Consider the following 17,019-nt stretch of genomic DNA (forward strand, 5'->3'; position numbering starts at 1 on the left):
CAGAGCTGGAGGCAGCGTCGGGGGTCCTGGTGTCAGCTTCCCCCCTCTGCTGGCAGACGCCGTGAGGCCAGGGCTGGAAAGTGGCTGGCTCACAGGAATTCATCCGGGACCTCTGCGGGGGTTAGTGCTGTGGTTTGGTGAGCGCTGCGCCGTCCTCGGCGAGCGCTCATACGGCGTGGAGCCCCAGTATGTTCCCCCGGAAGTACAGCAAAAAACTTCCGGGGTGATGGAGGAGACGGCGCCTGCGCTGTTGCCGGTGACAGCGCGGGCACATGGAATATGGCCGCGACCCGGAAGTGGTTAGCACTTCCGGGTTCAACAGGAAGAAGATGGCGGCGCCCATGTGAAAAGGACGCCGGCAGTAACGCTCCGGCGTCCAATATGGATTCGGCACAGGACCCTGCGATGTCTTCCATTGAAGCCACCGCAACTACTCCTCGCAGCCATGCCAGCAGCAGCAGCCGCTCCAAGCGGAGCGGATCTTCTAAAAAGAACAAGCCTCTGCAGTCTCCTCCTCGTCAGCCGGTACCTTCACAGACGCTTCACTGGGGTGAGTGTACATCTACCCTATTAAGCTGATTGCTGTTCCCTCTCCTCTAACACTCTAGGCAAAATGTACTGAAAAAACGAAACACACAGTGTGCGATATGTCTTCAGCCCCTTCCGGATAGTTACAAAAAGAAACTTTGTAAACCATGTATTGATTCCACCTTACGGGAGGAGGCCTCGGTTAAATCAGAAGACATTAGAGTGTTGATTAGAGAGGAATTACAAGCCCTGCATAGTTCGGGAAAAGAAACGCGTACTAAGGGGACAAGAGAATATGTTTCACCCATATCTGACCAGTCTTCCGAATTAGAGAATGCAGATTCAGATATTTCCAGAGAATATATTTCCTCGGACGAGGATCAGGATACGTGCTTCCCCACCGATAGTATAGATAACCTGGTGAAATCCGTCTGTAACACCATGGGCATCGAGGATTCTAAGACCCCTAAAACGCAGCAGGACATAATGTTCGCTGGGCTGTCTGAAAGGAAAAGGCCCTCCTTTCCGGTGATAGCAGCAGTTAAAAAGTTACCGTAATTAAAAAAGAGTGGGAAAGCCAGGGGCAGAGGGGATTACCACCATCTTCAAAGAGACGTTATCCTTTTAATGATGAGGAGTTCTCGACTTGGTCAAAAGCCCCAAAAGTAGACGCAGCAGTGGCTTCCACATCTAAAAAATCCCTGCTACCTGTGGAGGATTCAGGTTCACTACAAGATCCTCTGGACCGCAAAGCCGACTCTCTCCTTAAAAGAGCGTGGGAATCTTGTGCGGGAGCCCTAAAACCGGCTGTGTCGGCTACATGCACCGCTAGGTCCATGTTAGTCTGGCTAAGTGACTTGGAAGAAGGACTTAAAAACGGTCTCTCTAGAGACAAATTGAGAGCCTCTATACCTTTGATTAGGGGCGCTACAGCCTTCCTGGCAGACTCATCTGCTGACTCAATACGTTTGGCGGCCAAGTCGGCGGGGCTGACTAATGCAGCACGTAGGGCCCTGTGGCTTAAGGGTTGGAAAGGCGATCCCCAGACAAAATCCAAATTATGTGGCCTTCCATGTCAGGGTGAGTACCTGTTTGGTACTAAGCTGGACGAGATCCTAACTAAAGCAGGAGAGAGGAAAAAGGGCTTCCCTAACAATAATTACCTTCCATCTTATAGGAGGGCGTTCCGAAAGCCCGTGTTTAACAAAAGGAAGGATTTCAAGAACCAAGACCGCTGGGCCACTAGAGACACCAGACAGAGAGGAGCATTCTTTGGGAAGTGCCCTTTCAAAACTGAGGAAAAACACCGCTAGAACAGATCTGCCTGTGGGAGGTAGATTGTCTTCCTTCTCAGATCAATGGGAGAAAATAACTTCGAACGTTTGGGCAAATAGTATCATCACCTTTGGCCTAAAACTAAAATTTTCCCGAGTCCCGCCGGACTCATTTCTATTGACTTCCTTAAAAACCCAGTTACAACAGGCTTTGGAGCAGGAGGTAATGAATCTTCTAGCCAAAGGAGTTTTAGTGGAAGTTCCATTTCTTCAGCAAAAAAAGGGATTCTATTCCCCTCTATTTTTAATCCCAAAGCCAGATGGATCATTCAGAACCATATTGAACCTTAAAAAATTGAACACCTTCTTAGAGAATCAAACCTTTAAAATGGAGTCTATCCGATCCACCATAAAACTGTTGTCTCCCCATTGCTTTATGACGGTACTCGACCTAAAAGATGCGTATTACCATCTGCCAATTTTTTTAGAACATCAACAATATCTCCGCGTGGCGATTGTGTTGAATGGATGTATACGACACTTTCAGTATACAGCAATGCCCTTTGGACTATCAATAGCTCCAAGGGTATTCACGAAGTTAATGTCGGAAGTAATGTCATACCTAAGAGTAAAAGATACCCTCATAATCCCGTACCTTGATGATCTTTTAGTAGTAGGAAGTTCCCCTTCACAATGTCACCAACGATTGTGTGATATGGTTTCGTCCCTGCAAAGGTTAGGATGGTTGATAAATTGGGAAAAGTCTAGACTTCTTCCAACTACTCGACAAACATTCTTGGGAATTATAATACTCTATAAGCCAAAAATGTTTCCTACCACAATCCAAGCAATTGACAATAAGAAATAAGGTACAGTCTGTAATAGATAAACCTCTAATATCTTTAACACAAGGCATGTCCCTCCTCGGCTCCTTCACGTCATGTATCCCAGCAGTACCATGGGCTCAATTTCATTCAAGGTGTTTACAATATGCAATTTTACATGAGGAAATAAAATTACAAGGTCATCTAGACGGTAAAATTTCCCTTTCTGAAGACGTAATTAAATCTCTATCCTGGTGGCTAGAACCAGATCACTTGGTTAGTGGGGTCCCCTGGGTAGTTAAACCCTCAAACACAATATTCACTGATGCCAGTCCTAGTGGTTGGGGAGCACATTTGAGAGATCAGGTAGCCCAAGGTCTATGGTCGGTTACGGAGTCAGACGACTCATCTAATATAAGAGAGCTGAAAGCTATCCATCATGCTCTGTGAATTCCTTCCGCAGCTACACGGAACACATACAAGGATTCTGTCAGACAACATATCAGTAGCGTATATCAATCATCAAGGAGGAACAAGATCAGGAACACTCATGTCTATAGCCAAAAACATCCTAACTATAGCCGAGGAACATCTACTGTCTCTATCAGCACTACATGTCAGAGGAGTGGACAATTCAAAAGCGGACTTCCTCAGTCGTCATACCCTCCACCAAGGGGAGTGGGTATTAAATCATCAAATCTTCAAAATGATAACCATGAAATGGGGTGTACCAGAGATGGATCTCTTCGCTACAAGAAACAGGCAATTAAAAAAGTTCGCTTCAATGTTCCAATCCGACAAAAAAAGATTTTCTCGACGCTCTCCAGGTGCCATGGACATTTCAGAAAGCGTATGCTTTTCCTCCTCTGATACTTCTACCAACAGTAATCAGGAAGATAAGGGAGGACAAAGCCAATATAATCCTGATTGCCCCATTTTGGCCAAAGAGACCATGGTTCTCCCTGCTCAGAGCCATGTCCATCTCAGATCCATGGATTCTCCCAGAGGATCAGGATCTTCTCTTCCAGGGACCCTTCAACCACCCTCATGTGAAGGGTCTACGGTTGACGGCCTGGAATTTGAGAGGCAATTGTTGAAACTAAAGGTACCTTCACACGAAACGACATCGCTAGCGATCCGTGACGTTGCAGCGTCCTCGCTAGCGATGTCGTTTCGTTTGACACGCAGCAGCGATCAGGATCCTGCTGTGATGTCGCTGGTCGCTGAATAAAGTCCAGAACTTTATTTGGTCGTCCGATCGCTGTGTATCGTTGTGTTTGAAAGCAAAAGCAACAATACCAGCGATGTTTTACACTGGTAACCAGGGTAAACATCGGGTTACCAAGCGCAGGGCCGCGCTTAGTAACCCGATGTTTACCCTGGTTACCAGCGTAAAAGTAAAAAAAAAAAAACAGTACATGCTCACCTGCGCGTCCCCCAGCGTCTGCTTCCTGACACTTACTGAGCGCCGGCCCTAAAGTGAAAGTGAAAGCACAGCGGTGACATCACCGCTGTGCTGTTAGGGCCGGAGCTCAGTCAGTGTCAGGAAGCGGACGCTGGGGGACGCGCAGGTGAGCATGTACTGTTTGTTTTTTTTACTTTTACGCTGGTAACCAGGGTAAACATCGGGTTACTAAGCGCGGCCCTGCGCTTAGCAACCCAATGTTTACCCTGGTTACCCGGGGACCTCGGCATCGTTGGTCGCTGGAGAGCTGACTGTGTGACAGCTCCCCAGCGATCAAACAGCGACGCTGCAGCGATCGGCATCGTTGTCGCTATCGCTGCAGCGTCGCTTCGTGTGAAGGTACCTTAAGGGGTTTCTCTGATCAAGTGATTAATACTTTATTATTAAGTAGGAAAAAATCCACTACTTCTATATATGTGAGAGTATGGAGAAAGTTTCTAAGTCTTTATCCATTGGCCTTGTCAAAAGAAATTCCTATTTTTAACATTTTAGAATTTCTCCAGAGAGGACGTGACTTAGGTCTTTCAGTTAATACCTTAAAAGTACAAGTCTCTGCTCTAGGGGCATTGTATAGTCACAATGTAGCGGGTGATAGGTGGATAGCTAGATTTATTTCAGCCTGCCAGAGGTCAGAACCAGTTCAGATTCCCCGCATACCTCCTTGGGATGTTAATCTAGTCCTTGAAGCCTTGACAGGTCACCCATTTGAGCCACTACACTCAGCTCACATTAAACACGTTACTCTCAAAACTACTCTTCTTGTCGCATTAGTATCGGCGAGCAGGGTAAGTGACATACAGGCACTATCAGTAGATCCTCCCTTTCTGTCGATATTTCCAGATAGAATTGTCCTGAAAACAGACCCTTCCTACCTACCTAAGATGTGTACTAAATTTCATAGATCTCAAGAAATCCTTCTTCCTACTTTTTATGATAACCCTACAAATCAGGAAGAGGAGAAATACCATACCTTAGATGTGAAAAGGGCTGTAATGACTTACTTAGACAGGACTAGCGCCTGGAGGAAGAGCAGGGCTCTCTTTGTTTCCTTCCAGGGTCAAAGGAAAGGAGCTGGTGTTACAAAAGGCACATTATCTCGATGGATTCGGGAGGCGATATACCTTGCCTATTCGTCTAAAGGGGAGAATCCAACTGAGATTGTAAAGGCACATTCCACCCGTGTGATAGCTTCATCCTGGGCGGAACGAGCAGAGGTTCCAATAGAACTCATATGTAAGGCCGCAACCTGGTCTTCTCCTGTTACCTTCTATAATCACTATAGATTAGATCTATCTGCTTCCACTGATTTGTGTTTCGGTAGATCAGTTCTTAACACGATAATCCCCCCCAAATAACTATCTCTGAAAGTCTCTCAGTGGGTGCTGTCGTGGCGAAGAGAAAACACCGGATTACGTACCGGTAATGCTCTTTTATAGAGCCACGACAGCACCCCTTCACTTCCCTCCCTTATATATTAGTTTGCATATGAGCACTATTAAGGGTGATTGGTTCTTGTAAATATACGTAATTAAGTTAATATAAAATGTTAATATAGAATGACCTACTAAAACTGGTGGGCGGTTCCTCGCAATCTCTGTAACCCAAACTGTGGGAGCGAGGGGGACCGCCCCTTTTATCTCTCCGTAGGGTTTCCTGTTCCTAGGGGCGGATCCCCTCTCTCAGTGGGTGCTCTCGTGGCTCTATAAAAGAGCATTACCAGTACGTAATCCGGTGTATTCTAATTCTTGCAAGAATAGGGAATCATGCACTGTATAATTTGGGATAGAAATAAAACAATCTTTGCATAAATCAATAGGACAGATGAGTATAAAGTTTGTAAAATGTGTTAAGTAGCTTTACTCTGAACTTTCAATGTCAAGGCTTGTCTCAGGGTACAGCTCACTAAATGCTTCACATCATATTTCTTCATTTCGTCAGTTTATGAAGAGGGGAGGAGGGCGGGAGCGAGCTAGCATGTTTCTGCTCAATCACTTTCCAGAACACACACACACACACACACACACACACACACACACACACACACACACACACACACACACACACACCGATCCTGTTACTGTATTTCCGAATTTGAGATGTGTAGCGTGGCTGAAGGTTGTATAGTCGACGGGAGGTATGTATCACAGGGATGGATGCTCCCTGCGATGTAACCCGGAGTGTTTTTGCACATAAAGCAATAAGGAGTTGCTTAGTATATTTGGGTCCGGGTTACGGGTAGCTATGAGAGATGGGAGGGTCTGGCTACCCATATACCTCACCCCTGGGTAAGGGGCATAATCATGCCTGTCTATGTTTGTGTCAGGACCTGTGGTGATGTCAGAACCACATGTCTAATCATGTGATGGGTTCTGGGTGTGGTTTCAGGCTACTTAATGGAGATGTGTTTGGCACAGGTGAGGGAGTGTGGGAATCTGTCATGGTGGACAGATTTCCGTGTGTCTAAGCTGGACACTACAGACAGGAGTCTGTGTAAAGAGGCGGAGAAGCCTTTCTGTGTCTGTGGCTTCAGACAGAGCCTGAGTGCCGTCAGGCCTGAGAAGAGCAGAGATCTTCTATGGACTTTTATGTTATGTTGGCTTGATGTACGGACTGTTATCCTTTTTTTTTTTTGCTGCCTTGCTGGTTTATGGAGCAAATAAACTTGTCAACTTTTAAAGGAACGTGTCTCCTGCGTGTCAGCCGTTGCACCTGAGCGAGTGAATCCCTACAGATGTTAGAAATCATTTTTTCCCCTTATATTTTATGTATAGTGTATATAAGTCATCAGAGCAGCTAATTTCTCCAAACATGAGCTAAGAGGAAAAACAAACTAAAACATCAAGCATACAGAGACAACATATACTGGACTATTGATTTATGCACAGTTTATTGAAAGTTTAGAGATGCTTTAAGACGTACTTACATTTTTTAATCCTACTTTCCTGTTAACTTCAGAAATTCGGAGATGAATGTAGGCTTTCCTTCCCTGTGTTTTTTTTCCCCTTATCTGTAGCGGAGGAGCTTCACTACATGAACATAAACTGCAGCACAGATTCATCTCAGCTAGAAGTCTAGACCTTAGATCAGGAATAGGACAGACCTTTATAGGACATTACATAACTTTCCCAAATTCTTATGAAAAAAAATATTCCCCACAAACTGCATTGAAGTACTGTACCGAATTTATTATATATTTTAGCAGTCTGGCCATTTTATTCGACTCCACGAAAATGGGCTCCGACTCCTCAGCCCTGATCCATACGTCTTTAAGTACCTAGCGATCTGGACGTATGGATACTTCCAAGGTCAAGAAGTAGTTAGGACAAATGTGGTGAAGATTTCTTTATCTGAAACTATTGATATGGGCATAGAAGTTATAGACTGCTGAAAAGTGTGATACCTGTATGCCTCATATCAGATGTCTGGTTGCTGATAAATCATCTTTTATCTCTTTATGTAAATGACCCCTTTCAGGCTCTGGGGAGGAGGTGACTTGAAGAGAACCCTGCCTCTGCACTTCATCTCCTAGACAGTGTCCTTTTCAGAATCTGGAAGAGGTCAATTACATAAAGTGATAAAAGATGATTTATCAGCAACATGGCAGCTGATATGAGATATAAAGGTATCACTATGTCCATATTAAAGGCCATGTGCACACGTTAAGGATTTTTCGCGTTTTTTTCGCTATAAAAACGTGATAAAAATGCGAAAAAAACGCTTACATATGCCTCCTATTATTTAGAGGGTATTCCGCATTTTTTGTGCAGATGTTGCGATTTTTTCAGCGAAAAAATTGCATCGCGGAAAAAAAAGCAACATGTTCATTAAAAAATGCAGATTGCGGGGATTCCGCACACCTAGGAGTCCATTGATCTGCTTCCCGCACGGGGCTGTGCACACCATGCGGGAAGTAAGCAGATTATGTGCGGTTGGTACCCAGGGTGGAGGAGAGGAGACTCTCCTCCACGGACTGGGCACCATATAATTGGTCAAAAAAAAGGAATTAAAATAAAAAATAGTCCTATACTCACCCTCTGATGGCCGCCGAAGTGTTCCCGCCTCACCGCTGCATGCTGCCGCTTCGGTTCCTATAGATGGTGTGGTTCAGGACCTGTGATGACGTCGCTGTCTTGTGATTGGTCGCGTGACCGCTCATGTGACTCACGCGACCAATCACAAGCCGCGACGTCATCACAGGTCCTGAACCACACCGGCATCTATAGGAACGGACGCCGCTGAGATCGTCTGGGTGAGTATAACCAGTTTTATTTTTTTTTTTTTTTTTAAACATTCTATCTTTTACTATAGATGCTGCATAAGCAGCATCTGAAGTAACAAGTTGGTCACACTTGTCAAACAGTATGTTTGACAAGTGTGACCAACTTGTCAGTCAGTTTTCCAAGCGATGCTACAGATCGCTTGGAAAACTTTAGCATTCTGCAAGCTAATTACGGTTGCAGAATGCTAAAAAAAACGCGAAAAAAATGCGGATTTCTTGCAGAAAATTTCCGGTTTTCTTAAGGAAATTTCTGCAAGAAATCCGGACGTGTGCACATACCCTTAAAGTGAACCTGTCATGTAAAACTCTATTAACCAGCAAATTTGGGGTTAATAGCATTCTGAACTTGCCCTGCACCCAACCCTAAGAGACCCGCTGCTGGGGTTAATTAATATGGTTAATTTCTTCTTGGAGCGTTCAGTCATAGAGGTGATGTCGGTACAATTTCGGTCACCAAGCTGTGTATAGAGAGGAACAGCTGTACCGCAGCACTGACTGACAGGCCCAATGGCTGAGCTGCTGTCAGTCAGTGCAAAGACATGGTTACGGCCGCCTCTCTCAATGCACTGATCGGTAACTGAAAGGGCTACATGTTGTCTGAACACTATTGCCCTGCAGATTAACCCTATATCTGCAAATTAATAGCGTTCTATTACCTGACAGCTTCCCTTTAATAGTTTAGATAGGTGAAATGTGGTAAAAGATTCCCTTCATAGCCTTGAACCCTTAAAGGATGTGAATAGATAGCTGCAGTATACCCCTACCTGTAAGACACCATCTCAAGTACAGGAAGCTGAAATGTAGGGCAAAAGTACACAAATGTAAAATTACAATTTAGGTTTTGATTTTTCAAGACAGGATGAAAAAAAATTTGATACATACCGTATTTTTCGGACTATAAGACGCACCGGACTATAAGGCGCACCCAGGTTTTAGAGGTGGAAAATAGGGAAAAAAATATTTGAAGCAAAAAAAAATGTGGTAAAATATTTAATAACATAAATAACATACTATTATATGTGGTGTTATTATATATAATAGTATGTTATTATGTTGGAAGCTGCGGGACCAGTGTGGTGTCTGTGAAGTACGATATGAAGACGCTGGAGGGTGAGTATAAGGGCTCATTTCCACATGCGAGGCACACGTCCGTATCTCGCATGTGGAAACCAAGCTCTGGCGCCGGCACTTTGGAGCGGAGTTGTGCAGCTCCATGTGTTCCTATGCGGCCGCATGCTCCGCTCTGGAGTGCCGGCTCCACAGCTTGGTTTCCACATGCGAGATACGGACGTGTGCCTCGCATGTGGAAATGAGCCCTAAGAATGGGGGCACAGGGCTTATAGTGAAAGCACCACTCCAGTACTGCAAAATAACACTGTCTATTCAGAAGGACTATCAGCTGTGTATCCACCAGACTTTTGCACAACACAACTGATGGTCCCAACACCATTTATATGGCAAGAAATCCCACTCATTAAACCTGACAGGACACACCTGTGAAGTGAAAACCATTCCCGGTGACTACATCTTGAAGCTCATCAAGAGAATGCCAAGAGTGTGCAAAGCAGTCATCAAAGCAAAAGGTGGCTACTTTGAAGAACCTAGAATATAAGACATATTTTCAGTTGTTTCACACTTTTTTGTTAAGTATATAATTCCACATGTGTTAATTCATAATTTTGATGCCTTCGGTGTGAATTTACAATTTTCATAGTCATGAAAATACAGAAAAATCTTTAAATGAGGTGTGTCCAAACTTTTAGTCTGTACTGTACATACATACATACATACATACATACATACATACATACATACATACATACATACATACATACATACATACATACATACATATTCTAGAATACCCGATGCGTTAGAATCGGGCCACCATCTAGTTTTTTATACTTGTCTACAGGGGCGGTACAGTCAGAGAAGAATTTATGGTCTTCTTGCGATGCCATCGTCGTTGTCATCTTCTTCGTGTGGATGACGTGCCCTACATCTTCCACACAGCGTCCCCCTGAGTGCAGAGCAAAGTACTGTAATGTGCATGCGTTGGTCCTTTTTTTTTTTTTTTTTTAATCTCTATCTGCGCATGCGCAGAACAGTAATTTGCTCTATCCTCAGCAGGGCAGAGAGAAGTGCACCTGCCCAGGAACGCGAAGAGGGAGACACTGTGTGGAAGATGTAGGACGTTTCATCCACACAAAGCAGAGAAGGAAGACTGCATCACAAGAAAAGGAGGCGCCGGGTCCAAGACCAGTGACGCCCATCGGAACGGACCACCCATAGGTGAGCCTAATAAAAGTTGGCTCTGTAAAAGCAAAATCTGTAAAAGCAAAACCACGGTCAGGTAGACCCAACAAAAATATCGTCCACAACTGCCAGGAAAAGTGTTCGGGATGCAAAGAAAAACCCACAAATAACACCAGCTGAAATACAGAACTTTCAGAAAACTAGCAGTGTGGCTGTTTCATGATGCACAAAAAGGAGGCACTTGAAGAATAATGGGCTGTCATTGGTTACAGCAGAACAAAGTGAAGGTTCTGGAGTGGCCATCTCAGTCTCCTGACCTCAATATCATTGAGCCACTCTGGGAATATCTCAAGTACGCAGTTCATGCTAGACAGCCCAGGAATTTACAGGAACTGGAGGCTTTTTGCTAAGAAGAGTGGGCAGGTTTACCATCTGAGAAAATAAAGAACCTCATCCACAACTACCACAAAAGACTTAAAGCTGTCATTGATGTTAGAGTGGTCAATACACGGTATTAAGAAATGGGGTATGTGAACTTTTGATCAGGGTCATTTGGATGTTTTGGGTGGTTGTTATGATTTTAAGAGAAAACACAGTAGTTTGATCATAAATGGCTTCACCCAACCACGAACCATGAGTGGAGAAAAAGTTTTGGTGTTATCATTAATATTCTGTGAAAAAAGGCCAAGAAAGCAAAGTTTCTGCCAGGGTGTGTCAACTTTTCAGCACAACTGTATGTCACTATTATAGAATGCTGTCACATGGGGCTGAAAGGTGGCGGCCGTAGGTTATATGGGAAAAGAAAAACCTGGTAATAGGTTCCTTTTATGTATTTTCCCTTTTGCTGTCTGGAAGCAGAGAATGGTGAGGAATATTAAAGGGAACCTGTCACCCCGTTTTTTCCGTATGAGATGAAAATACTGTTAAATAGGGCCTGAGCTGTGCATTACAATAGTGTATTTTGTGGACCCCGATTCTCCACCTATGCTGCCGAAATACGTTACCAAAGTAGCCGTTTTCGCCTGTCAATCAGGCTGGTCTGGTCAGATGGGCGTGGTGTCTTCCCCCAGATCTTGCTTATTTTTCCGTTGGTGGCGTAGTGGTTTGCGCATGCCCAAGTCCAGAATCCACTGCACAGGGGAGGGAAAAGAGCGCGATCTGCGCTATTCCCCTGGTGATCGGTGTGGGCGGCCATCTTCCTGTGGCCGCGCGTGCGCAGATGGAGCGCTCTGCTGCCCGGGGCTTCAGGAAAATGGCCGCGGGATGCCGCGCGTGCGCAGATGGAGATCGCGGCGGCCATTTTCCTGAAGCCCCGGGCAGCAGAGCGCTCCATCTGCGCACGCGTGGCCACAGGAAGATGGCCGCCCCCACCGATCACCAGGGGAATAGCGCAGATCGCGCTCTTTTCCCTCCCCTGTGCAGTGGATTCTGGACTTGGGCATGCGCAAACCACTACGCCACCAACGGAAAAATAAGCAAGATCTGGGGGAAGACACCACGCCCATCTTACCAGACCAGCCTGATTGACAGGCGAAAACGGCTACTTTGGTAACGTATTTCGGCAGCATAGGTGGGGAATCGGGGTCCACAAAATACACTATTGTAATGCACAGCTCAGGCCCTATTTAACAGTATTTTTATCTCATACGGAAAAAACGGGGTGACCGGTTCCCTTTAAACTCAATCTGAGGCAGTTGCAGATTGCCTAATTTTTCCTTATAATCATCTATCAATATGTGGGATTTGTGAGATTCCTGGGTACCCAGCATGTAACAAGCCACCATGGCAGACTGCACACACCCTCACCCACTTGGTTTAATTTGTATCAGGTTTCCCTTGTAACAATTCACAAGTTTTATACGAAATCTAAAAACCTTTTGTACAAATATATAATCTCTCCAGAGCTGTAATAGTGCCCAACATCTCGCCTGTGCATATTTAAATGGCTGAATTTTAAAAATACTCGTCCTGTTTTATCTCTGGATGGATGTCCTGTGTTTATGATCCTTCTGGCCTCATACCCATCGTGTACTGGGTGGCATATTCCTTTTCTATGAGGCTGGAAATCATATAAACTTCCCATGTTGTAATTGCAAGTGAAAACTTTTTCAGAGCAGAAATTGGAAAATGAAACTGATTACTGCAGTAGGTTGGCCAGCGGATCCACATGTGGCTAAGTCGAAGTGTAATTTACCGATGCTGATGGAACACTTTTTCGTATGAAGTCTACGACGACAATAAACATGCTGTGGATTTTCAAATCTGCAGCACTTGTCACTAGAGCATTAAAGGGAACCTGTCACCCCCAAAATCGACGGTGAGCTAAGCCCACCGGCATCATGGGCATATCTACAGCATTCTGGAATGCTGTAGATAAGCCCCCGATGTATCCTAAAAGATGAGAAAAAGAGGTTATATTATACGCACGCGGGCGGCCCAATTCGATGGGCGTCGCGGTCCGGTCCAGGGCCTCCCATCTTCTTATGATGACATCCTCCTCTTGTCTTCAGGCTGCGGCTCCGGCGCAGGTGTACTTTGTCCTGTTGAGGGCAGAGCAAAGTACTGCAGTGCGCAGGTGCTGGGAAAGGTCAGAGAGGCCCTGCGCACTGCAGTAATTGGCTCTGCCCTCAACAGGACAAACAAAGTACGCTCCGGCACAGGCGTAAAGACCAGAAGAGGACGTCATCTGATGAAGATAAAAGGCACCAGACCGGGACCACCCTGGGTGAGTATAATCTAACCTCTTTTTCTCATCTTTTAGGATACATCGGGGGCTTATCCACAGCATTCCAGAATGCTGTAGATATGCCCCTGATGCCGATGGGCTTAGCTCACCGTCAATTTTGGGGGTGACAGGTTCCCTTTAAGCGCCATTCATTTGCGTCACCTGAGCAGAGCCAGTGGGAGTTGTCAAAGTTTGCATGTAAAGTTTGTCCTGTGCCTCATGGGGTATTGAGGCCTCTTCTCAAGGCTACTTGCACACTAGCGTCGTGCACTGCACGTCGCTATGCATCGTTTTGCAGAAAAAACGCATCCTGCAAAAGTGCTTGCAGGATGCGTTTTTTCTCCATAGACGTGTATTAGCGACGCATTGCCACACGTTGCAACCGTCGTGTTGCGTCGGACCGTCGCCACCAAAAAACGTTGCATGTAACGTTTTTTGGTGCGTCTTCTGCAGCATTTCCAACCGCGCATGCACGGCCGGAACTCCGCCCCCGCACATCACAATGGGGCAGCGGATGCGATGTAAAACTGCATCCGCTGCCCCCGTTGTGCGGCGGTTTCAATGCTAGCTTCGATGCGCTGCAACGTCGCATAGCGACGTGCAGTGCACGACGCTAGTGTGAAAGTGACTTCAGAACTTACAACATTGAATCCATGAAGTGAGTAGCAAAATGTGCTTCTCACTCTGCGTTCCAGATGTTCTTCATGGAAAATGTTAATTCTGTCCAGCTGAGCCAGGTTTCTACCACTGGGACTTTATACATCTACTGTAGGCAACATAGATGGACTGAAGGCAGGTGAAACCAGGATTAGCGACTCAGCACTGACATCGCCTCAGTAATCAAGTCAGGAAATATAGATTTTAAGCAGCTTTTCTGCCATAAATGCATGATTTTCTTATGTTCTGCACATCCTTCTGCATGGGTGCAACTAGTAACAACTATGCTACAGATTTGATTGATGATAAAGCAAGAATATCTCTGGTTATGTAACCCTAATGGAGAAATGGAAATAAATCGATTTTTTTTTTTTTTTTTTTTTTTTTTATTGTTTTTACGTAAGTAAGGGGGGGGTTCATTTACAATTTTTTATTTTTTTATTTTGATCACTGTGAGAGACTATCACAGTGATCAAAATGAACCAATAGGGGAAATCTATTGTTGCCAGGTGCCGACCAGCAGATCTCGGCGGGAACACTGCACATGCTCCCACCATTGTCTTCCCAGAAGAAGAGGCCAGGGGACATCACCGGGGGATGCAGGTTGTGCTGGAGGTACCGGGGTTGGCTCGGGGGACCCCATTGCTCTCTCCTCTGATGTGCTAGATCATATCAGAGGAGAGAAATAAATTGGAAATCTGATTTTGTTTTTGGTTGTTTTTTTTTTTGCGGTTGCTCTTATTCCATGAATAATGGTGGTTGCAACTTTGGGGATGGTAAAAACCGAATCATGTTCTCCGGGGTCTCTGCTATCCCCGGTAGCCGAGACCCTGGAGAATATCCGATGCTGGCGGGTGCTATAACCTTATTTCTCATTGCTGTTAAAAAAAACCTGTCACCCCCCCTCAGGCGTTTGTAACTAAAAGAGCCACCTTGTGCAGCACAAATGCTGCATTCTGACAAGGTGGCTCTTTTAGTTATGATGCCTGCACACGCTGAAATAAACGCTTATAAAATGTGCCCCCTCATACCGTGAAACCGTCCGGGAGGCGGGACTTTCCTTCCTTATCAGATGCAGCACAGCCGTCACTCCAGGCCTTTGCGCGTCGGGCGCCGCCGCCTCTTGCAGCATTATCGTCCCTGGCGCCTGCGCTGTAAGTACGAAGAGCAGTGCAACTGCGCATGCCCGAAAAAAACCCTTAATGCGTAGGCGCCAGGGACGATAATGCTGCAAGAGGAGGCAGCGCCCGGCGCGCACAGGCCTGGAGTGACGGCTGTGCTGCGTCTGATAAGGAAGGAAAGTCCCACCTCCCGGACGGTTTCACGGTATGAGGGGGCACATTTTATAAATGTTTATTTCAGTGTGTGCAGGCATCATAGCTAAAAGAGCCACCTTGTCAGAATGCCGCATTTGTGCTGCACAAGGTGGCTCTTTCAGTTACAAACGCCTGAGGGGGGTGACAGGTTCCCTTTAAAAAGTGGCGCTGAGGAATAAGTACCCTTAACTGCCGCCGTTAAAAGGCGTATCAGCGGTCATTAAGGGGTTAAATAGGAGATTTATAATGAGGGAACACTTCACCTCGCTGGACAGTGTCTGGGAAGGCTGTATTTGGTTATGCCCAAAAAACTGTATTGGTCCCTGATATTTTTTTTTATGTATTTTTGTACATTTTGAGTTGCTTGGTTATTATTCTCAATTTAACAAATTAAAATATACACTTGAGATGGGAAATTTACATGTTTCATTTAATTACGGGTGCTATGATAACCAAAGCTTTTCCACAGAAATCACCCCGTCCCAGAATACCAAGATCCAGGGGTACCCACAATACCACAACATATTGCATCCAGCTTCAAGCACCTCCTCTGCCTCTGACAAGTAGCATCATCCCGTCTTCAGCATACCATACTTAAATTATCTCTAAACCCCTAAGACCAGTATATCTGCATCCAGATCTACTTTTCTGTGCAGGGCTCCTCACAAAATTCACCATTTTGAGATTTGCTCTTCATACCGCTTTGCTCCACCTGGATCTAATGCACCAAGCTGGCAGACAGCCGCGAGCCACAATTATTGGACCGCTAGTGGCTCCCGAGCTACAGGTTGGGAACCCTTGTTCTAAGACCACGTGCACACTTTGAGTATTTGGTGAGGTTTTTTTTTTACCTCCAGTAACTGAAAGCCAAAACCAGTAGTGGAACAGACAGAGGAAAAGTATAATAGAAACATGTCACCACTTCCGCATTTTTTTTTTTACACACTCCAAGTTTTGGCTTACAAATACTGATGTAAAAAAACTTACCGAATACTAAATGTGTGCACGTGGCCCTAGACAAAACTTCACCTTTAGTTTCTAAAATGTTCAGGTTTATTAATTTTTTGGATTGACCAATAGCACTGTAGTTATTACCGTAAGAAGAGATGAGCAGATTGCTTTGAGCAACCCCAGTCCAGGTCAGTGCTCTCAGGCTGTGGACAGGAGCTGCGAGAATTTCCTTATCCTCCAGGATCCCAGGCTCTCCTGATAATTGGCTGGGCTGGTGATATGTCTCCTGTTCGCTGCACAGATGAAGTCACACCAGGCCAACGAGTCAAGTGCCATAATAGAGGAACCCAGGGGCTCAGGAAATTTGTGCAGCTTATTTGTATGGCCATAGAGCACAGCCGTCTGTGTGTGTGGAAAGCTGCACTAACAAGAGAAAGTGGCTGATAGAAGTTAGACAGCCATCTTCTGACTTCCTCCACAAGCGGGGGCTACATTGGAGCTCACTTTGTACAATAAATATTGCAATATATTGTACTTGCGGTTAAGTCATTAAAGAAGTAAAAATACATTTAGGATATGTGCACACGTTGCAGATTTGCCTGTGGAATTTTCTGCACAAATTCTGCATCTCTTGGCAGAAAACAGTTAAAAATCCACATTTATGATGCAGATTTTCATGCGTTTTTGTCAGCTAAATAAAAATACATTATTTAACAAAAAAAAGAATTGTGATGTAATTTCTTG

At 45.2% G+C, this 17,019-nt stretch overlaps 1 protein-coding gene across 3 annotated transcripts in view; it reads left to right on the forward strand.

Annotated features, from left to right (window-relative positions):
- QSER1 (glutamine and serine rich 1) overlaps positions 1 to 17,019 on the forward strand; it is a 187,358-nt gene that overhangs the window by 73,439 nt on the left and 96,900 nt on the right. The window contains exon 1 of one of the 3 annotated variants that reach the window (XM_077288100.1): positions 11,132 to 11,152. The exons of the other annotated variants lie outside the window; for them this stretch is intronic. Coding sequence (XP_077144215.1) covers positions 11,148 to 11,152 — 5 coding nt within the window. The 5' untranslated portion in view covers positions 11,132 to 11,147. Of the gene's footprint in view, positions 1 to 11,131; positions 11,153 to 17,019 lie in introns of those variants that run through there. 3 annotated transcript variants of the gene reach the window in all.

Source organism: Ranitomeya variabilis, chromosome 2 (genome assembly GCF_051348905.1).
Source record: "Ranitomeya variabilis isolate aRanVar5 chromosome 2, aRanVar5.hap1, whole genome shotgun sequence".
Lineage (NCBI taxonomy): Eukaryota > Metazoa > Chordata > Amphibia > Anura > Dendrobatidae > Ranitomeya > Ranitomeya variabilis.